At 46.4% G+C, this 23,680-nt stretch overlaps 1 protein-coding gene across 1 annotated transcript; it reads right to left on the minus strand.

Moving 5' to 3' along the window:
• Positions 1-653: 653 nt before the first annotated feature.
• Positions 654-22,483, minus strand: LOC136631985 (trypsin-like). The gene is made up of 5 exons (XM_066606496.1): positions 22,433-22,483; positions 9,944-10,100; positions 9,167-9,420; positions 5,981-6,117; positions 654-1,841 (listed from the first exon to the last, which is right to left on the minus strand). The coding sequence occupies exons 1-5, from the start codon at positions 22,470-22,472 to the stop codon at positions 1,677-1,679; spliced, it is 753 nt and encodes a 250-aa protein (XP_066462593.1). The 5' UTR covers positions 22,473-22,483; the 3' UTR covers positions 654-1,676.
• Positions 22,484-23,680: the final 1,197 nt, after the last annotated feature.

Below are 23,680 nucleotides of genomic sequence, written 5' to 3' on the forward strand. Positions count from 1 at the left end.
GCCTTGCAGTGTCCAAGTATTCACCTGCAAGTGAGTGTCACTGGAGTGTTGTGTCCTCCTCCGGTGTGTGTGTCCAGGAGCGAAGTCATACAGATAACTAGGACTGTAGGCCTGGTGTCATCCTGTGTCCCAGAGTGTGTGTGTCCAGGAGCTGAGTTATACAGATAACTAAGACTGTAGGCCCAGTGTCATCCTGTGTTCTCCTACTGACCTCTTTGAACTCTTCTATCTGCTCTGGTGTGTGACGTTTTCAGGTGGAAAAGTAAAGTTCCAGTCACTGCCTGTTCCCAGTGATTGAGGTTTCTAATTTAACTGTGTGTGGACTCTCTTATTTGCCTGTCGGACATCAATCAGAGTAAAGGAACAGTGGCGTCACACATGACAAACTCTTCAGGCCCACCACACCACTTAGTCAGGTAACTGCTGCCTTGGCTAAGGTTACGCACATACCTCTGGGGAGAAGTTTAGTAGAGCCACCATGACAAGTGTCATCTCTACCCCCGCCATCTCCTCAGCAAGTGCCTCGTGTCTCGGTCGCTGCAGGACACCACACCCCATCCTAAAGTTTTAAGTAATGTAATAATAAGATCATTGACAGCTATGTTGCATTTAATAAAATGGGTATTTTATTGAACTAGTATACATATGGAAGCTATTGGCTTTAATAAATGTCAACTTTCCATCATGTGAAACAATTTGTATCCCTTTTTTCTGACACAGAGCTTCAAATCCCCTCCATAGAGACAGTTACAGGATGAAGTTTGTTACCTGCAGCGACCGCTAGCGGGAGCTCTCTGCATACTGATACATACACCAACCACTAGGGGGAGCTCTCTGCATACTGATACATAAAAGAAGGTAAAAAGATATGCAGTTCACTGCCTGCTTCCGATACAGCATTCATCCAGGGAGAGTATGTTGATGCACAGACGTGCATAGAGCTAGATCTCTGGTGAAACATGAAGTAATAGCAAGGGTGACATCGAGGGCAATAAAAAATGATAACGGTTAAAAATCCAATTTGTTGATATGCATTAAAAATCCATCGTTCCTGCGTATGTGTATTGAACCCCAAACAAAGTTTATTTTCTCAGAGCAGCATCTCAGAGAACCATCATGTTTGTATTCATGAATTTTTAATGCATACCAATTAATTGGATTTTTAACCTATATTATTATTCTAGTGCTAGATTTCACCCTAGCTATTACTTCATACTGATATATATACACTAACCACTAGGGGGAGCTCTCTGCATACAGATGCATAATTGAATTCTCCTCCCTCTAGTGGTGGCTACAGGTAGCAAACTTTGATCATTTATCTCTTTGTCTATGCAGGAGATCTGGAGCTCTGTATTAGATACTACAAGGTTCTGTCCGTTCTGACAGTGTATTGAGAGCAGAAGAGAATACTGGACCTGTTGGAACTGGTGTTATAGAGCTTGTGATCTCTTGGTACAGAGTCACTACAGAGTCATTATTATAGTGGGAGTTTTGCGGCAGGTTTATGGATATTTCAGGTGTTGCTGAGGCCCAGAGAAGCCACCGGCAATAGTCTAAAAGTGTAAGTGGGAATTATAAGAGTTCAGTAATTAATAATTAGTAGATGTTACACTCCATAGTAGATCACTGGAACATCGTTCTGTCCGTTGGCTTCCATATTGAAGGTGGTTCGTTTATGGGAGACAGTCACCCTTCGCAATCGTGTCTCTGATCCAATCCAGGTAATTGCAGAGTCTGGTGTAAACTCCTGGAAGATTGGGTTGAGCACATGGAATGTTACCCCAGGATGTGATTCCACTCAACTTTGAATTACACACCAGAGGTCCCCCTGAGTCTCCCTGCAAGAAAACCAGAAATGTAACGTCACTGTCCCCAATAGAATCAGCGCACTGTTATGCTGAAATACTTTGTGCTTGCTGCACGTGATGGAAGTGGATTCAGGATACGATGCAGCAGATGGAGTTAGACTTAGTTCACACTAGTGTTTGTATTTCAATCGTGAAAACAGCAAAACAGAAGGGAAACGTTTCCATTTTTCAACGAACAGAAATGAATTGAGATGGAAGTTCATCCGTTTCAATCCATGTCTGTATTTTCGTCTCCTTTCCGACTGCTGCGCTTTTGTTTCCAGCTTCGGAAACAGATGGATCCTTTTTATTTTATTGGATTGTAGTCAAAGGGAGACGGAGAACAAGACATCAATCTGTTTTTCATTTCCAGTTTTGTTTCTGGAGTGGTGGTAGTCCCTCTTCAATGAACATGGCTTAGTGGTAAGCAATATTATGTTGCAATGTTGGGGTCCGAGTTTCAAATCTCATCAAGGGCAGCATGAATTGTGAGCATCATTCAGATGTTACTATCGGTCAGGTTTGAACCTAGAACTCTAGCATTGTAAACTGAGCCACCATGCTTGAAGAAAGGGAAGAATAAACCCAATAAGAACCTACAACCAGCATGCAGAACCTAGAACCCCGATGCTACAAGGCAACAGTGCTACTCACTGAGCCATCAAGTTTCTTCCTTCTCTGGGGGAGACCTTTTTTCTTATTCTCCTTCTCCTCCTCCTTCCCTTCCCCGTTCTTCTCATTCACTTTCTTCTTCTTCTCCCTTGAAAAGAGAAGGAGGAACTGAGCCACTGTAAGATACAGCCCAATGATGTGCCAAGTTTCATTTGTTTAAACTGTGTTAAAGTTGAATGTATATGTGTTTCTGTGATTCTGGTCCTTTAAGACAGCAGCCCCTGCAATGGGAATGTGATGCTGGAGTGACACACCCCTATGAGGTCAGCCTGCCTGTCTACAGACAGAGTGTGAGAAGGGAAGAAGGATGTCACGACACAGAGAGAGCAGCAGCCATCTTTGCAAGAGAGAGTACCAAGTGTCTGTGCTGTATTGAGAGTGTGTGGAGATCCTATAGGACTTTCCTGTGCAGCTAACCTGTGTGTAATTCAGTCCAGAGGCAGACAGAGTATAAAGAGACAGAATGTTCAGTGGAGACATGCTGAAAGGACTGTGCCCAGTGCCTAACCAGTAATACTGACATGGTGGCTGTGGACATTGCCACCAAAGCTAAAGGCTGGCAGTGCTGTTGAGTACCGGACGGTAACTGCACAGCCCCTGGCTTATATCCCACCGGGGTGTATGGATTCTGCAGGACTGTCAGTGTGCTCAGCTACTGGCTGTTGGATTCCATTGCATCCATTTGGTTTTCCTGCCTGCTGACAAGGATCTTACTGCCTTGGATATTGTGATAACCGTGAGGAGAGGACGCTTCACTATACAAGAAAGGAACGACATTGGGCCGCAACACGCGCTTCTACAAACTGTAAGAAGTCCACCCGGACCACTGGTAAGAGGGGTGCGCACCCAAATGTGAAGTTAGGGTCAGTTAGGGATAGTTTTGGGACTATTGTTCTTTCAGTGTCTGTGCTGTGGAGGTGGACATAGTAAACGTGGAATATATTGTGAGATCCAACTTGAATTGTTCAAACTATACTGTGTATTGTGCTTGTCTTATTCCTGTTCTTTTACCATTAACTTGCCTTTATTAACCTGTAGTAAATACATTTTTCTTAACTTGACCACCCATCTTTCTGGTTACAGAGCCCAAACCACCTGCCTTGCTCTCAGTCCACACCACCTTCATTGAAAAGGGACCACCATCTATTTTAAATGCTGAAAAATGGAGGTAAGCAGAAAACTTTCCATTTCACTTCTGTTTTTAGTAAAATTGGATCTATCAAAAAAATTGCTAGTGTGAACAAGCCCTTATAAAAATATGCAATATTCATTTAAGAACAGAAAACTGCAAACAAAAAATAGTATATTAGCAAATAAACAATCAACCTTTACCATCACATTACTTGCCGCTAGCTACGGCCAACTAAATCCTAGGATTAATATTACTTTATTCACCAGAATACATTGTGCTTAAATATCAACAGAATCAATAATGCTGAAACCAAATCAGTCCTGTTAGGCAGAAATATCTATCACACAGTTTGTTCTTTAAGAGATTAACCCTTTCCAATCCAATTTGTATCCTGGTTTTCCTAGGGGCTTACTCTTTTTCTGCTGATATACAATGGCGCTATATGCTGGCTAAAGCCAGTACTGCATGAGGTGACACATTGGATAGGCTCCGACAACAGAGAGGCTGGCAATATACAGTAAGAGAACCCCGACGGACGTCTTCCAACATCGGAGCTCTACAGCCTTAAATCATAATGTCTTTAGTCGTCAGACAGTGGATTGAAGAGGGTTAATGTATTACTAACAGCAACACAGTCCATTTGAGACACAGCGTTCGAACCCCACCTGATGTTTCTCTATAACTTGGCTTGCCCTTCTGTATCCTAACTCAGTCTGTAACTGCAAATAATGCACTTTTTGGGTGACTTCAAGTCCCTACAATGTAGCACTGTCCTATACAACAGGCCTGTTGACTGCCAATTCTCTACGGTGCGCACATCTAGGGGTACTGCTGAGGCCAGCCCCACTTACAGTAGGTTGCATAGAAGTTCTCACTCTGACCAATCCAGGCTAGTCCAGGGTCAGTGTAGTGATCCAGTACATCATCCTGGTCCCCTCCATAAATGTCATACGTGTTTGTCTTTTGTGGATGCACTGTGCAAGCCTGTCTTGTCATTTCCAGTATGTGTGTTGCACAGCTGCGGTGCTTGAGAGGTTAACTTTAATGAACTCCAAAAGGAGAGATTTCCTGTGATGTCTGAATTCTGGATGTGAGTGGAGTAAGCCCCAATTAGTGAGAGAGCAATTGTAAGTAATTGCTTCTTCTGACAAGCAAGTGCAAAGGTACTAGCTCTCTGTCTGATTTTCCTACGTGGTCGTCCAGAGCTATGATCACCGTGTAGAGATACACCCTTTAACTGTCACACTCACATCTCTGAGTCGGGGTGGAGGTACTGCAAGAGAATAATCTTTATTATGTTTGAAAGTCATTTTCCTGCACTGAAAGTCTTAGGCCGCCTGCACACGAGCTGAAATCCCGCCGCGGGATTTCCCGCGGGATTTCCGCCGCTGAAGGTTTGCATAGGAGTGCATTAAAATACGCACTCCTATGCAGACGGCCGCGGTTTGGCCGCGCGAAATCTCGCGCGGCAAACAAACCGCGGCATGTCCTAATTTTCTGCGGGGCACGCACTCACCCGGCCGCCGGCTCCGGTCTGCGCATGCGCCGGCTGCGCGGCAACAGGCACATGAAAGAGCCGGGGCCGCCAGGCGCGGGTGAGTACGCGCTCGTCCCTGCAGGCGCTCGGGTCGGATCGCGCGGCGAGAATTCTCGCTGCCGGATCCGACCCGCTCGTCTGCAGGCGGCCTTAAAGTGAATAGCCTAGTGTAATCTGTTCAAGGTTTCAAGTAAAAGTTTATGCCGGGCCCTAACTCTTCCTGGGGACCCATGGTACTCAAAGACTGTCTCTGCCTGCATTTACTGTATTTTCTGCCGAAGGTCGTTCTGGTGTGTAGAAACGGTGGCGTCACCTGTGACACCTACACCCCCCATTTTCCTGTGTTATTGGCATTCTCTATCATAGATGAGTCTTCGGTGGCCTGCAGTAATACTCTGGCCTTGGCTGCGTGTGTCCCTCTGGGAAAAGGAGTTTTGTAAGTGCCGTCGTGACAAGCCATCACTTTACCCTCCCAGCTCCCCACGTATGTCATGGTGTCCAGGGTCTCCCTATGGGACGCTGCATCAGGATAACTCTATTCCCATTGTTCCCAGGAATCCTTGTCACTGTCCGGAAGTTCCATTAGTTGGAAATGCAACACTGACTATTTTTGGGCTCCAGGCAAAAGGCAGGCTTTAGTAACTGTCCTCGCTCAGTGGCTCCAGCAGCTTCCCCCCTCTCCTGGCAGCCAATCTCTGCAGGCTCTTGAACCCTTGTCTGGCAGTGCGCCTCAGCACCACCTCAGCTATACAGTCTCTGCACTCAATTGCATGATTTGCTGCTCGTTACCTGACAGGTGTCTTTCCAGCCCTCCATGACTCCAGCGCAGAACATGTTGTCCGTTATCTCACCAGTATAAGCTTTCTTGCAGATATCATCAGCAATCATCTCCAGGTTCACACACTGCAGCGCGGCTGGATAGGTCTCTGCACAGATAGGAAATGTCTTAGAGTTCATCCTGGGCAAGTTAATTGGCTGTTCGGAATGTGCAGAATATATGCGCTATCACACCACTGCGGTTTACGATGAGGAGGTGACATAAAGGATATGGCCACCCATGCAAACAATGCACACTTGAAGGGGTTTTCCAGACAGTGCCCGCTGCCAGTTCCGGGATGTGCCGGGGTCGGAGTGGAAGCAAAGATTCATGGCAGCCTTGGGGACCTTCGTGAAGCCCCAGGATACCATGATACCCAGACAACACCCTGTGATCTTATTGCGCCATCTGAAACATCTCAGCGGGAAATTTAAATGCCATTTGACAGCGGACCTTAAAGAGCTGCAATTGGAGTTGCCTCCGATCTCAGCTGCTGCAGGTGGAGTGTCAGCTGTCAAATATGGGATGCCAAATATGGGATGGGCTTAAGCCCTGAACATGCTACATACAATGACATCTAATATGTGCCGTACATGTATGCTGTGTGTTGGGAAGGGGTTAATGCACATTATATTCTACAAAGCCCCATTTGCAGGATAGTCCCACCATAATTCTTCATTCATTCTATATACAGTAGAAGTAAGGGGTAGATGTGACTGTAGGGTCAGACTACCAAGAGTATGTTTGTAGTCTGTAACCATGGAGACAGGTCTGCACAGGAGTTATATGCACGAATTGGTAGGAGATATGCAATCAAGAATTTTTACAAAGTTGCTTAATTTCAGATATATTAGAGCAGAAAAAGGTGGACATACCCTTCAAGTTTTATAGATCCAGTAGAGGCACAGAATAACTAGCGGTACTTTTAATATGAGCAAAAGTTTTAGGCAGGTGTAGAAAAAATTCTGCAAAGTAAGAATGTTTTCAAAAATAGAAGTGTTAGTAGTTAATTTTTGTCAATTAACACAATGCAAAGTTACTGAAGATCCCATCAATATTTGGTGTGACCACCCTTTACCTTCAAAACAGCCTCAGTTCTTCTCGGCACACTTAAACACAGTTTGTGAAGGGACTCAGCAGGGAGGTTGTTGCAAACATCTTGGAGAACTAAGCACAGATCTTCTGTAGATGTCAGTTCACTCATTATTGTGCCACTCTCCACCATGCTTCACTGCTGCCTGCAGACACTCATTATTGTACCGCTCTCCACCATGCTAAACTGCTGCCTGCAGACACTCATTATTGTACTGCTCTCCACCATGCTTCACTGCTGCCTGCACACACTCATTATTGTACTGCTCTCCACCATGCTTCACTGCTGCCTGCAGACACTCATTATTGTACTGCTCTCCACCATGCTTCACTGCTGCCTGCAGACACTCATTATTGTACTGCTCTCCACCATGCTTCACTGCTGCCTGCAGACACTCATTATTGTACCGCTCTCCACCATGCTAAACTGCTGCCTGCAGACACTCATTATTGTGTCGCTCTTCACCATGCTTCACTGCTGCCTGCAGACACTCATTATTGTACCACTCTCCACCATGCTTCACTGCTGCCTGCAGACACTCATTATTGTACCGCTCTCCATCATGCTTCACTGCTGCCTGGAGACACTCATTATTGTACCGCTCTCCACCATGCTTCACTGCTGCCTGCAGACATTCATTATTGTACTGCTCTCCACCATGCTTCACTGCTGCCTACAGACACTCATTATTGTACCACTCTCCACCATGCTTCACTGCTGCCTGCAGACACTCATTATTGTACTGCTCTCCACCATGCTTCACTGCTGCCTGCAGACACTCATTATTGTACCACTCTCCACCATGCTACACTGCTGCTTGCAGACACTCATTATTGTGCCGCTCTCCACCATGCTTCACTGCTGCTTGCAGACACTCATTATCATACCACTCTCTGCCATGCTTGACTGCTGCCTGCAGACACTCATTATTATACTGCTTTCCGGCCCTTCAGAAAACAAACTGCCTTGTGTTATAGTCAAATATTTCACATTTTGACTCATCAGTCCAGGCACCTGCTGCCATTTTTCTGGACCCTAGTTTCATGTTTTCATGCATAGTTGGGTCATTTGGCCTTGTTTCTGTGTCGAAGGTATGGCTTTTATACCACAATTCTGTCCAACTTCTGTCTAGACTTCTCTGAACAGTGATGGCTGTTCCTGTTCCTTGCCCAGTTTTAAGCCTCCTACACAGCTGTCTCTGTTTTAGTCAATGACTGTTTCAACCTAAATATGATGATCATTATCACCTGTTTGGTACAATTATTTAATCATACACCTGACTATAATCCTACAAAATCCCTGACTTTGTGCAGGTGTAACTAGAAGAATTAATGCTGTTTTGAAGGTAAAGGGCAGTCACAGCAAATATTGATGTGATTTACATTTCTCTTTTCTTCAGTCACTTTGCATCTTGTTAATAGACAAAAATAACCTATTAACATTTTTATTTTTGAAAGCATTCTAAAGGCCCGTTTACACGCAATGATTATAGTTTTGAAATTCGCTCAAAAGCCAACGTTTAAGTGATAATCGATGCGTGTAAATGCTCCCATCTCTTAAATGCTTCACTCTTCGGCTGAACAATGTTTTTTAGGTGAGCATAAAATCCATTGTTCAGCCGGAGAGAAGATAACACAGACAGCGTGCTGCATTTGCTGTCCGTTGTGCTGTATTCTCCACAGGAGGAGCTGCTGAATACATTGTATTCAGCTTGCAGCCCCCCTGACAGAACAAAGGAGCTGAATGCAGAGAACAGACCACCTTCTGTTCTCTGCATATAGCTGCCAGAGGCTCATTTACATGAAAATGAAGGTGATAAGCTGATAATGGACATTAGTGTCCATTAGTAGTTTATGCAAAACAATCACTCAAAATTACTCACTATCTTTTGAACGATTATCTTTGTGTGTAAATGGGCCTTTACTTTGCAGCATTTTTCCACAAAATGTTTGCACAGTACTGTATATATATAATAGGTAACAATGAAGGTGAAGTCTAGTGGAGGAGAAATCTGTACATTATCTATAGATTGTATAACATTATCACTCTATATGGAGTATCTTACGCTCAGGGCTGGAGGTGGACCCCCATCCTGAGGCAAGACAGCTGGTTCCAGGAGGAGGAAGGGGGCAGTGAAGCTCTATGGTCTGGACGTTCTCATCTAGGGTCACCGGAGAGGGCAGTTTCAGCAGCATAATGTCATTGTCATAGGTCCTTGCATTAAATCCTGAGTGAGGACATATTTTATCAGCATAGGTGAACTGCTCCGTTCCTTTGTACTCCTCTATATTGTGTTCTCCAAGACGAATCTGCAGACTCCTAAGGAGGACAAAAAACTTCAAACTCACAGACATTTAAAGGGATTTACTGCCTAAAACAGAACTGCTGTTCATTGCAGGAGAAATATGAGGATTTGTGGAATGTTGAATGAAAATATATAAATCCTTTAGTTTCTATTTTAGTTTCATCCCATGATGCATCATTTCCATTGGCCATTTTTATAGCTCTGTCATCTTTTGGTGGAGCTTAGTTGTCACATAACTGTATAACCTGGCAAATGGCTTCTGTATATGGACAGGAAAATTAACATAAAGGGGTGAAGTCTCATATATATGGTCTGATTTAGTGTCAGACTGTGCTCTAAATAATACCACAATACTGTGCCCACATAACACCATGTAATGGTGCCGTATAGTGCCCAAATCATTTGATTTCCACAGCCTAAGGAATTGAGAACCCACCAAGAGGAAGTTCATCGTAGGACATGCTTGGTGGGGATGTATTGGTGGTAGCCGCCATATTGCCATCATTTTGTGCGGTACTGGAGGATGGAAGCACTTACGGCTGTTTGCAATGTGCTGCTGTCAGGACCCAGTTCTCTTTTATCAGGACTCCTCCACAGATGAACTCATCAAAATAATAAAGGCTGACCTGCCATGGCTGAGAGTGAGGCACACACTCAAAACCTCCAATAATCCGGTCATAGGAGCGTCCATCCACTAGGGTGAAGTAAAGATAGGGTTAGCAGCAGGTGAGACAATCAAAATAAAACTATCTATCTATCTCATATCTATCTCTCTCTCTCATCTGTCTGCCCATGTCTATCTATTTATTTCATATCTATCTATTTCATACACATCTATCTCATATCTATCTGTCTATCTATCTATCCTATATCTATCTATCTATCTATCTATCAGGGTTATTGCATACAGTCTATCTATCTATCTATCTATCTAATCTATCTCTCTCTCATATCTCTCTCTCTCATATCTATCTATCTTATCTATCTATCTATCTATTTCATATCTATCTATCTATCTTATCTATCTATCTATCTATCTTATCTATCTCATATCTATCTATCTATCTTATCTATCTCATATCTATCTATCTATCTATGTTATCTATCTATCTATCTATCTTATCTATCTATCTCATATCTATCTGTCTATCTATCTATCCTATATCTATCTATCTATCTATCAGGGTTATTGCATACAGTCTATCTATCTATCTATCTATCAGGGTTATTGCATACAGTCTATCTATCTATCTATCTATCTATCTAATCTATCTCTCTCTCATATCTCTCTCTCTCATATCTATCTATCTTATCTATCTATCTATCTATTTCATATCTATCTATCTATCTTATCTATCTATCTATCTATCTATCTTATCTATCTCATATCTATCTATCTATCTATCTTATCTATCTCATATCTATCTATCTATCTATCTATCTTATCTATCTATCTATCTATCTATCTATCTATCTTATCTATTTATCTATCTTATCTATCTATCTCATATCTATCTATCTATCTATCTATCTATCTATCTATCTATCTATCTATCTATCTATCTCATATCTATCTATCTATCTATCTATCTATCTATCTATCTATCTCTATCTATCTCCTATCTATCTATCTATCTATCTATCTATCTATCTATCTATCTATCTATCTATCTATCTATCTCTCTCTCTCTCTCTCTCTCATATCTATCTATCTATCTATCTATCTATCTATCTATCGATCATGTTTTACTGTCAGTTTAGGAAGAATATCTTATGCCTGGAGGAAACCATCAGCAAGCTGCTAGTGACAGTGGAACTGGTCACAGGTAAGATGCCTGGGTTATTTAGGATACAATGTGGTATTAGGAGATGTGAGAACAAAAATAATAATGTATTTACTTGAGGCTAGATAGGATGGAACAGTTCACATCAGTGAAACAAACAAATACCACGACTAAGAGCTTCTTTAGACAGGCGCATGCGCAATGTGTTCACCGCTGCTGAGCGTATTTGTGCGAGTACTATTGAAAAGTCTCCTTTTTATTTTTAAATGTTCAGACTTCGCTAAAAAAAAAAGAAGAAACTTAGCTCCTGCCCTATCTTTTCTCGCACAAATACAAACTACATGCGAGAAAGATAAGCCAAGGCCTATTTCTTTAGTGCTTAGTAGTATCGTGTGAGAATCACTCCAGTGAAAACTAAACCCTTGCAATCAATGGCTTCATTTTGTCACGTTTTGCGGACGTGATTTTCATGCCCCAAATGATTCAAAATCAACAGTTGTGTGTTTAAGCCCTTATTATAACTGCCTACCAACTACCGGCTACTGGTACTTCTGTCTTATTGCAACTGCGATCGTGATGTGCTGATGGATTCCGCTGTCAGCCAGAGCCCTCCGTGTCTGCCATGTATCTTAAGGCCCATTTACACGGAGCAAAGACCACTCAAAAATCGCTAAAAAGCGATAGTTTGAGCGATAATCATTGCTTCTAAACGCGCGGCTATCGGGCACTGCTAGCTGATTGTTAAATTCAGGCCAACCTAAAAATCATTGTGCTGTCTTATCAGCAATTCTCCACAGGTAGTGCTGATAGCATTGTTTCCCGTCAGAGAACAAAGGAGCTGAATGGAGATAAGCACTAGAGATGAGCGAATGTACTCGTCCGAGCTTGATACTCGTTCGAGTATTAGCGTGTTCGAGATGCTCGTTACTCGTAACGAGCACCACGCGATGTTCGGGTTACTTTCACTTTCATCTCTGAGACGTTAGCGCGCTTTTCTGGCCAATTGAAAGACAGGGAAGGCATTACAACTGCCCCCTGCGACGTTCAAGCCCTATACCACCCCCCTGCAGTGAGTGGCTGGCGAGATCAGGTGTCACCCGAGTATAAAAATCGGCCCCTCCTGCGGCTCGCCTCAGATGCGTGGTGACATAGCTGAGGGACAGTGCTATCGTGTTGGAGCTGCTGTAGGGAGAGTGTTAGGAGTTAGTGTAGACGTCAAGAACCCCAACGGTCCTTCTTAGGGCCACATCTAACCGTGTGCAGTAGTGTGGAGGCTGCTTTTTGCAGTGTTGCACTTTTTTTTTTTTTGGTATATCGGCCATGTAGAGCATTGCGCCCTGCAGTAATACTCCAGGGACAGAAGTGTGGAGGCTGGGAGAGCGTTAGGAGTTATTGTAGGCTTCAAGAATCCCAACGGTCCTTCTTGGGGCCACATCTAACCGTGTGCAGTAGTGTGGAGGCTGCTTTTTGCAGTGTTGCACTTTTTTTTTTTTTGGTATATCGGCCGTGCAGAGCATTGCGCTCTGCAGTAATACTCCAGGGACAGAATTGTGGAGGCAGGGACAGAAGACATATATTATAGATTGAATATACGCAGTGGGCCTTTTCTAAAAAATATTGGGCAAAAAATCTATTTGGCCTGCCTGTCACTGTGCTCAGTGTTCTGGGTCCGTGTGTGCTGGGTGTAGTAGTTCTACAAAATCTTACGCAGCCAGCTAAGTTTTACAGCAGGTTTGCGCCAAGTTATTTCCTGGCTCTGAAATCACCGCTCTGTTGCAGTTAATAACAGTGCAACACTCTGCAGTTCTGTGACACACTCCAGGGACAGAATTGTGGAGGCAGGGACAGAAGACATATATTATTGATTGAATATACGCAGTGGGCCTTTTCTAAAAAATATTGGGCAAAAAATCTATTTGGCCTGCCTGTCACTGTGCTCAGTGTTCTGGGTCCGTGTGTGATGGGTGTAGTAGTTCTACAAAATCATACGCAGCCAGCTAAGTGTTACAGCAGGCTTGCGCCAAATTATTTCCTGGCGTTCCGTAAGCGAACTCAGCCTCCAAACCACAGGCCAATAAGCCGCACATTTAATTACAGCGTTCTGTTTCTGCATTACTGGTAATACAGCATGCTGAGGGGTAGGGGTAGGCCTAGAGGACGTGGGCGCGGCCGAGGACGCGGAGGCCCTAGTCTGGGTGTGGGCACAGGCCAAGCTCCTGATCCAGGTGTATCGCAGCCGACTGCTGCGGGATTAGGAGAGAGGCACGTTTCTGGCGTCCCCACATTCATAGCACATTTAATGGGTCCACGCGGTAGACCTTTATTAGAAAATGAGCAGTGTGAGCAGGTCCTGTCGTGGATGGCAGAAAGTGCTTCCAGCAACCTATCGTCCACCCACAGTTCTGCGCCGTCCACTGCTGCAACTCAGAATCCTCTGGCTGCTGCTCCTCCTTCCTCCCAGCCTCCTCACTCCATGAAAATGAGACATTCTGAGGAGCGGGCAGACTCCCAGGAACTGTTCTCGGGCCCCTGCTCAGATTGGGCAGCAGTGGCTCCTCTCCCACCAGAGGAGATTATCGTGACTGATGCCCAACCATTGCAAAGTTCCCGGGGTCCGGGGGATGAGGCTGGGGACTTCCGGCAACTGTCTCAAGACCTTTCAGTGGGTGAGGAGGCCGATGACGATGAGACACAGTTGTCTATCAGTGAGGTAGTAGTAAGGGCATTAAGTCCGAGGGAGGAGCGCACAGAGGATTCTGAGGAAGAGCAGCAGGACAATGAGGTGACTGACCCCACCTGGTTTGCTACGCCTACTGAGGACAGGTCTTCAGAGGGGGAGGCAAGGGCAGCAGCAGGGCAGGTTGCAAGAGGCAGTGCGGTGTCCAGGGGTAGAGGCAGGGCCAGACCGAATAATCTACCAAGTGTTTCCCAAAGCGCCCCCTCGCGCCATGCCACCCTGCAGAGGCCGAGGTGCTCAAAGGTCTGGCAGTTTTTCACTGAGAGTGCAGACGACCAACGAACAGTGGTGTGAAACCTTTGTCGAGCCAAGATCAGCCGGGGAGCCACCACCACCAGCCTCACCACCACCAGCATACGCAGACATATGATGGCCAAGCACCCCACAAGGTGGGACGAAGGCCGTTCACCGCCTCCGGTTTGCACTGCTGCCTCTCCCCCTGTGCCCCAACCTGCCACTGAGAGCCAACCCCGCTCTGAGGACACAGGCACTGCCGTCTCCTGGCCTGAACCCACACCCTCACCTCCGCTGTCCTCGGCCCCATCCACCAATGTCTCTCAGCGCACCGTCCAGCCGTCGCTAGCGCAAGTGTTTGAGCGCAAGCGCAAGTACGCCGCCAAGCACCCACACGCTCAAGCGTTAAACGTGCACGTAGCCAAATTTATCAGCCTGGAGATGCTGCCGTATAGGGTTGTGTAAACGGAGTCCTTCAAAAGCATGATGGCGGCGGCGGCCCCGCGCTACTCAGTTCCCAGTCGCCACTATTTTTCCGGATGTGCCGTCCCAGCCCTGCACGACCACGTCTCCCGCAACATTGTACGCGCCCTCACCAACGCGGTTACTGCCAAGGTCCACTTAACAACGGACACGTGGACAAGCACAGGCGGGCAGGGCCACTATATCTCCCTGACGGCACATTGGGTGAATTTAGTGGAGGCTGGGACAGAGTCAGAGCCTGGGACCGCTCACGTCCTACCCACCCCCAGAATTGCGGGCCACAGCTCGGTGGTGGTATCTGCGGCGGTGTATGCTTCCTCCACTAAACCACCCTCCTCCTCCTTCAACGCAACCTCTGTCTCGCAATCAAGATGTGTCAGCAGCAGCAGCACGTCGCCAGCAGTCGGTGTCGCGCGGCATGGCAGCACAGCGGTGGGCAAGCGTCAGCAGGCCGTGCTGAAACTACTCAGCTTAGGAGATAAGAGGCACACGGCCCACGAACTGCTGCAGGGTCTGACAGAGCAGACCGACCGCTGGCTTGCGCCACTGAGCCTCCAACTGGGCATGGTCGTGTGTGACAACGGCCGTAACCTGGTGGCGGCTCTGCAGCTCGGCAGCCTCATGCACGTGCCATGCCTGGCCCACGTCTTTAATTTGGTGGTTCAGCGCTTTCTGAAAAGCTACCCACGCTTGTCAGACCTGCTCGGAAAGGTGCGCCGGCTCTGCGCATATTTCCGCAAGTCCCACACGGACGCTGCCACCCTGCGCACCCTGCAACATCGGTTTCATCTGCCAGTGCACCGACTGCTGTGCGACGTGCCCACATGGTGGAACTCTACGCTCCACATGTTGGCCAGGCTCTATGAGCAGCGTAGAGCTATAGTGGAATACCAACTCCAACATGGGCGGCGCAGTGGGAGTCAGCCTCCTCAATTCTTTTCAGAAGAGTGGGCCTGGTTGGCAGACATCTGCCAGGTCCTTGGAAAGTTTGAGGAGTCTACCCAGGTGGTGAGCGGCGATGCTGCAATCATTAGCGTCACCATTCCTCTGCTATGTCTCTTGAGAAGTTCCCTGCAAAGCATAAAGGCAGACGCTTTGCGCTCGGAAACAGAGCCGGGGGAAGACAGTATGTCGCTGGATAGTCAGAGCACCCTCCTGTCTATATCTCAGCGCGTTGAGGAGGAGGAGGAGGAGGGGGAGGAGCATGAGGAGGAGGGGGAAGAGACAGCTTGGCCCACTGCTGAGGGTACCCATGCTGCTTGCCTGTCATCCTTTCAGTGTGTATGGCCTGAGGAGGAGGAGGATCCTGAAAGTGATCTTCCTAGTGAGGACAGCCATGTGTTGCGTACAGGTACCTTGGCACACATGGCTGACTTCATGTTAGGATGCCTTTCTCGTGACCCTCGCGTTACACGCATTCTGGCCACTACGGATTACTGGGTGTACACACTGCTCGACCCACGGTATAAGGAGAACCTTTTCACTCTCATACCCGAAGAGGAAAGGGGTTCGAGAGTGATGCTATACCACAGGACCCTGGCGGACAAACTGATGGTAAAATTCCCATCCGAAAGCACTAGTGGTCGAAGGCGCAGTTCCGAGGGCCAGGTAGCATGGGAGGCGCAGAGATCAGGCAGCATGTACAGCACAGGCAGGGGAACACTCTCTAAGGCCTTTGACAGCTTTCTGGCTCCCCAGCAAGACTGTGTCACCGCTCCCCAGTCAAGGCTGAGTTGGCGGGAGCACTGTAAAAGGATGGTGAGGGAGTACGTAGCCGATCGCACGACCGTCCTCCGTGACGCCTCTGCCCCCACAACTACTGGGTGTCGAAGCTGGACACGTGGCCTGAACTCGCGCTGTATGCCCTGGAGGTGCTTGCTTGTCCTGCGGCTAGCGTCTTGTCAGAGAGGGTGTTTAGTGCGGCTGGGGGAATCATCACAGATAAGCGTACCTGCCTGTCAACCGACAGTGCAGACAGGATAACACTCATCAAGATGAACAAAGCCTGGATTTCCCCAGACTTCTCTTCTCCACCAGCGGACAGCAGCAATACCTAAACAATACGTAGGCTGCACCCGCGGATGGAAGCATTGTTCTCTATCACCATCAAAAACGTGGACCTTTTAGCTTCATCAATCTGTGTATAATATTCATCCTCCTCCTCCTGCTCCTCCTCCTGAAACCTCACGTAATCACGCCGAACGGGCAATTTTTCTTAGGCCCACAAGGCTCAGTCATATAATTTTTGTAAACAATTTTTATACGTTTCAATGATCATTAAAGCGTTGAAACTTTCACCTGAACCAATTTTTATTTTAACTGGGCTGCCTCCAGGCCTAGTTACAAATTAAGCCACATTATTCAAAGCGATTAATGGGTTTCACCTGCCCTCTTGGTTGGGCATGGGCAATTTTTCTGACGTACATTAGTACTGTTGGTACACCAATTTTTTGGGGCCCTCGCCTACAGTGTAATCCAATTAATTTTTTGCCCACCTGCATTAAAGCTGACGTTACATCAGCTGTGTTGGGCACTGCAATGGGATATATTTATGTACCGCCGGTGGGTTCCAGGGAGCCACCCATGCTGTGGGTCCACAGGGAGTTGTAACTGCATGTGTCTACTTCTAAAGAACCCCAGTCTGACTGGGGCATGCAGTGTGGGCCGAAGCCCACCTGCATTTAACATGACATTACCTCAGCTGTGATGGGCAATGCACTGGGATATATTTATGTACCGCCGGTGGGTTCCAGGGAGCCACCCATGCTGTGGGTCAACACGGAGTTGTAACTGCATGTGTCCACTTCTAAAGAACCCCAGTCTGACTGGGGCAAGCAGTGTGGGCCGAAGCCCACCTGCATTAAACATAACATTACCTCAGCTGTGATGGGCAATGCAATGGGATATATTTATGTACCGCCGGTGGCTTCCTGGCACCCACCCATACTGTGGGTCCACAGGGAGTTGTAACTGCATGTGTCCACTTCTAAAGAACCCCAGTGTGACTGGGGCATGCAGTGTGGGCCGAAGCCCACCTGCATTTAATCGGACGTTACCTCAGCTGTGATGAGCACTGCAATGGGATACATTTATGTACAGCCGGTGGGTTCCAGGGAGCCACCCATGCTGTGCGTGCACACGGAATTCCCATTGCGGAGTTGTACCTGCCTGTGACTATTTATAAAAAACCGCGGTCTGACTGGGGCATGCAGACACCTATACAGAATGAATAGTGTGTGGCACATAGGTTCCCCATTGCTATGCCCACGTGTGCAGCTCCTGATGGCGGTGGCACAGGATTATATTTCTCATTGCTTCTGTACAGCATTGTGGGCTATCGCCCCGCCCCTTTTAAAGAGGGTCGCTGCCTAGCCGTGCCAACCCTCTGCAGTGTGTGCCTGCGGTTCCTCCTCATGGCAGACGCACTTATAAATAGATATGAGGGTGGTGTGGCTATGAGGGCAGTGTGTGGCATGAGGGCAGCTGAAGGCTGTGCAGGGACACTTTGGTGTGCGCTGTGGACACTGGGTCATGCAGGGGGGGGGGGGGTTGGGCAGCATGTAACCCAGGAGAAGTGGCAGCGGAGTGTCATGCAGGCAGTGATTGTGCTTTGTTGGAGGTAGTGTGGTGCTTAGCTAAGGTATGCCATGCTAATGAGGGCTTTTCAGAAGTAAAAGTTGTTGGCAGGGGGGGGGCACTCTTGCCGCTATTGTGGCTTAATAGTGGGACCTGGGAACTTGAGATGCAGCCCAACATGTAGCCCCTCGCCTGTCCTATCCGTTTCTGTGTCGTTCCCATCACTTTCTTGAATTGCTCCGATTTTCACAAATGAAAACCTTAGCGGAGCATCGGCCATATACAAAAATGCTCGGGTCGCCCATTGACTTCAATGGGGTTCGTTACTCGAAACGAACCCTCGAGCATCGCGATAATTTCGTCCCGAGTAACGAGCACCCGAGCATTTTGGTGCTCGCTCATCTCTAATTTTATGTCTTTCAAGACAATTCTAAAAAAAAAGCTAAGAAAATTGCTCGGTCATTGAGTTGCAGACATAGACCAGTCACTAATGGGTTAAGGCTTTATCTACACACTAAACGGGTATGCAATAATAGATACTTACAATATCCTCAGGATAATGGATAAATGGCAGATAGGAAGCTGTCCATCACACTGCGACCCCAAACTTTTGGGATAATGGGGGTCCCAAGACCTGTGTTGCACAGTAGGGATCAGGTGGTGCTCCCATTGCTCTCATAGACCATAATTGAGCGAGCTGCACGTATAACACAACCGGATCTCTTCTGCTTCACCTCCACACAGCTCATGCAGCAGAATGAGGATCACAGAACCCCCGTGTTTACTAAAGGCAGGGGTCCGCAGACGTCACTCCCGCATAATAGATTTTTACGTCATATTCTGTACAAACGCCATCATTTTTTGTCATCGGAGTCCCCTACTAAGTCTTGTGTTGCCCCCAGGACAGCTCGGCGCAGCACATCCAAATAGTATGATTACCATGTGACCACCCAGAGGGGCTTCTTCACTAACAACATTCATTCCCTATCTACAGGATATCCCTGGGATCGGAGATCGAATGCGCTGTGGAAATTCCCCCAACAAATCGGCAGCATTTTCGCAATGTGTGAGCACACCCTAATGCGCCAAACTCTGGGAGTTACTATTAGGGCTCCTTCAAATGGGGGTATATGCGCACATAAGACTCACTTGCATAACATGCAGGGAATAAAACCCATTGATGTCAGTAGGTTCGCTCTCATTGACCTGCTTTATTTTTGAGTGCATCTGTGCACCGCGGGTCCCCATAGAAGTCTATGGGAGGTACGCCGGTACGCTGCGCAATTCTGTGGAAGAAAGAAAAGATCTGTAACTCATAAGGCTAAATAGTCATTTACATCAGGGGGGTTCGTCTGCCGCACGCAAATGAACATGCCCTGTGCGCACAAAACGTACGGTAAAATACGCTGGTGATGGCAAAATCAGAGGAGTTTAAGAAGGGTCAAGACGTCTTCTCAAAGCGCTATGATATTACAGGATATAGACATTCAGGCCTCTTTTTTACGCGGGGTGACAGCGATATCGGCGCTACTAAATCACTACGATATCGGCGCTTTGTTCATTATGTAGTCGGGAAGCTTTTTCCCCTGGGGTGCGGTAAATTGGCTTCTACCTCATTGGTTTTTTTTTTTACTTCCTCTGGATCCAAGACAGTGGTGGGGGGCAGAGGGGGGAGAAACAGGCTGTACTGGATGAGCATTGTCTTCATTCAGCCTATGTTACTATGTACGCACGCAAAGAAGCCTCATACATAGCGCAAATACATTACGCTGAGGCATCCACAAAAACGCATACACCCGTGTAAAGGAGCTCTTAAGCTCTATTCACAGTCGCAGGTAGATCATCTATTTTACCTCCTCTTTCACAAAGTCTCAGTAAGGGTTTTGACAGAGAAGCGTATTTTACCGCGATTTTTCGCACAGAAAAATCCCGCCCACAAAACGTGGAGGATGGAACCCATTGATTTCATTGAGTCCATTTTCACTCCTTTTTGCCAAAAAAACAGAACCTGCTCTATTTTGTGTGTATTTGCGCACCGAAGAGCCCCACAGTGGAGGACAATGTGCGGCTACAAACTGACCTAGATAAGCCAGGGGCTTGGGCAGAAAAATGGCAAATGAAGTTCAATGTTGATAAATGTAAGGTTATGCACATGGGCAGCAAGAATGGATGTTACCAATATACACTAGATGGGGTACCGCTAGGGAAAAGTGAGATGGAAAAGGACCTGGGGGTACTAGTGGATTGTAGACTAAACTGGAGCAATCAATGCCAGTCAGCTGCTGCAAAAGCTAATAAAGTTTTGGGATGCATTAAAAGAGGTATAGGGGCGAGGGATGAGAACATTATCCTTCCATTATATAAGGCACTAGTCAGGCCCCACATGGAATACTGCGCACAGTTCTGGTCACCGGTGCTCAGGGAAGATATTATAGTACTGGAGGGGGTTTAAAGAAGGGCAACTAAACTAATACATGGAATGACGGGACTGGAATACCCAGAGAGGCTATCCAAATTGGGACTATTTACTCTAGAAAAGAGAAGGTTACGAGGCGACCAAATAACTATGTATAAGTACATGAGGGGACAACACATGGATCTCACCCAGGATCTGTTTATACCCAGGACTGCAACGGTAACAAGAGGACATCCGCTACGATTAGAGGAAAGCAGGTTTCATCACCAACATAGAAAGGGGTTCTTTGCTGTTAGAGCAGTTAGACTGTGGAACTCTCTACCGGAGGAAGTGGTGATGGCAAAATCCATAGAGGAGTTTAAAATGGGACTTGATGTCTTTCTGGAGAGGAAGGATATTATAGGCTATAAATCTAAGGTTATTTGTTAATCCGGGTATACAGGCAGGTAGGAACTATTAGGGATCCAGGGAACAGTGTGATTGCCATTAGGGATTTTTTCCCCAAAAGGGCTAATTGGCTTCTGCTCTTGGGTTTTTTGCCTTCCTCTGGATCAACAAAACAGGAGGCTAAACAGGCTGGACTAGATGGACATTGTCTTCATTCAGCCTTACGAACTATGTTACTATGTTACTATAGTGGTCTATGGGAGGTGCACAAACATGCATACGAGCGATCACCGGTAATGCATCAGGCTAATTAGCCATTTAAATCAGGGAGTGGTGATTTCCCCGGCCATGTAAGAAGTGCACATGCGCTAAATACAAAAACACTGCGCAGCATTTAGTGTATTGCAACATACACTCGTCTGTCAAAGCCCTAAGGGCGGCCTCTGATGAACGCAAGTGCAAAAACGCTCGTAAGAGTGCAACATTTTGTGCAGTGAAGGGCGCACTATCACTCACATTTTAGCGCATTTTATTGTACTTTTTGCGCTGCCATGATTTAAAAGGCTGTGCAGCCTAATTAACCCCCGGTGTTATCGGTTTTCCCTCAAAATTGCGCAGTTCATTGTGCAATTTCATGGGAAATCGAATTGGTGCACCCCTATAGACTCCTATGGTGTCTTTGGTGCGCAAATGTGCAAAAGTGAAAGGGAGAATGAAGCCATTAAAAGCAATGAGTTCTATTCTATGCAAAATGTGCGCACGAATGTTCGCGTGTGAGAGAGCCCTAAGAAGTGACAAAAAGTTTAAAAAAAAGCAAAAGCATTATAAAGTAGTTCATTATTACTGACTGGAGATTGGCATTACGGTCCATTTACACAGATTATTCTAACAAGACATAGACGGCATATTCACTGTTGCAGCTGACGGCTGTGCATGTAGTTCTTGGCATCTATACGTTTGGGACATTTTAGATACTGGGGAGGGCGCTGCGCCCCTCGTTCACATTGCTGTCTCCGCCTCTCCCTGCTTAGCAGGATGATCGATCTCTTAAATCCAATACAATTCATCAAATACTTGCAGCATTCTGGAGTCCATAAGAACCCTTAAGGTCCTACGGGTCGCTCATCGTGCGCCGTCACAAAAAAACAAATGAATGCTCACTTAAAACATTTCTTTAAAAAAATTATCAAAAACTTCTAAAAGTTAAAGGTTTCTCAAAAACCATTCAGGCTTTAGAAAAAAAAATTGTCCAAATTGCGTTTCCCTTGGAATTTTTTTTTTCACCCATGAAACTCAAGGCTGACACAGAAGTGCGTGCAGTTGTAGATGAAACGGCACAGTACATTCCCATATGGGAATCCTTTGTGACGCTGCAGGAAGAAATGCTTTTTCTGAGTAGTTCTACTTACCGACAGCCCCCAGCAGAGCGGCCACCAGCAGTAGGGACATGGCAAGGTACTTAGTGCTTAGGAACCTTCCGTTCTCTGGCACGGCTCCTTTCTCTTCCACCTAAGATTAGGGTATAAATGATTAACTCAGTCACCCTTCGTCGGCTCCAGATTATTCGGTAAGGTTGCAGATATTGGAGAAATATTTACCAGCTGCTAATACACTATATATAGAGTCTGGGGCTTTGATGTCCCAGTTTATACCATTTGGGGCCTTCTTACATCTCTGCTAAGGAATCTGTATACTTTCAAGTCCAATCATAATACTTCAACAAGCCCACGACTAGATACAGTATTATGCTACACCTCACCACCACTACTACAAGTCCTACCAGACCTGGACCCCTATTCCCAAGACTTATGGGCTGATTGCCCAGTGAGGATCTTGACATGGTTCTTCTCTCCTTGTTACTTGGGCCAAGATAAATTGACCAAGGCTTCAGACAAACCGACTGCATTTTATTACCTCGATTAAGTGTTCATGAAGCACAGGGTAAAAAGTTCAAAGACAAATTAAACTTTGCAACTTCTTCTGCATGCTTGGGGATATAGGCAGGAACATACTTACCCCTCCGTGATGGGCCTGCAGAAAGTGTGAAGAGCTAAGTCTCTTCCACCTCTTGTTAGAGAAGGAAACCGTCCTTGTGGTCACACCAGACGTCTCCCATGAGTGGCAGGGAGGGCTAGCAGTAGACGTTGTATTGGGAGGGGGGTAGCATAGACTAGCATAGGAAGAGGATCATGACACAATATAGTCAGGAGTGCATTTGCCCAGGATTCTACTTTTCACCGACATGAAGGCCAATCCAATATACGAAGCCAAAAAGCACCAATCACAACTGTGTACACCTATCAAAAAAGGGGCGCAAGACTAGGGGGGGATTTAGTTTTCCAAACTTTTTTTTGATTGGTGCAGCTTAGCGGTAGGCTTCTTGCTGTACCATTTTCCACACTAGCAGCACAACTGCTTGGGCCTGCAGGCTACACCCCTTCTTAACGGGTGAGGCAATTATGTTACACAGACCACTAATCAAAAATAGACTCATACACTGGTAGAGTTGGAAGGGACCTCCAGGGTCATCAGGTCCAACCCCCTATAACTAATAACCCTACCTAACCTCCAAAACTACCACAACTAATTTTTGATTGATCAAATCGAACACCTATGCGGTACTCATCCCCACAAAACATGGCCATCACTAGAATCTC

This window comes from Eleutherodactylus coqui, chromosome 6, assembly GCF_035609145.1.
Source record: "Eleutherodactylus coqui strain aEleCoq1 chromosome 6, aEleCoq1.hap1, whole genome shotgun sequence".
NCBI lineage: Eukaryota > Metazoa > Chordata > Amphibia > Anura > Eleutherodactylidae > Eleutherodactylus > Eleutherodactylus coqui.

What these genes read in the sequence shown, in the direction of transcription:
- LOC136631985 (XM_066606496.1), bottom strand. Translation starts at nt 22,472, where the DNA reads ATGTCCCTACTGCTGGTGGCCGCTCTGCTGGGGGCTGTCG. An exon ending in CGCTCTGCTGGGGGCTGTCG is followed by an intron (nt 10,101 to 22,432) that starts GTAAGTAGAACT and finishes ACTTCACCCTAG; the next exon opens with TGGATGGACGCTCCTATGAC. An exon ending in GTCCACCTCCAGCCCTGAGC is followed by an intron (nt 6,118 to 9,166) that starts GTAAGATACTCC and finishes CTATCTGTGCAG; the next exon opens with AGACCTATCCAGCCGCGCTG.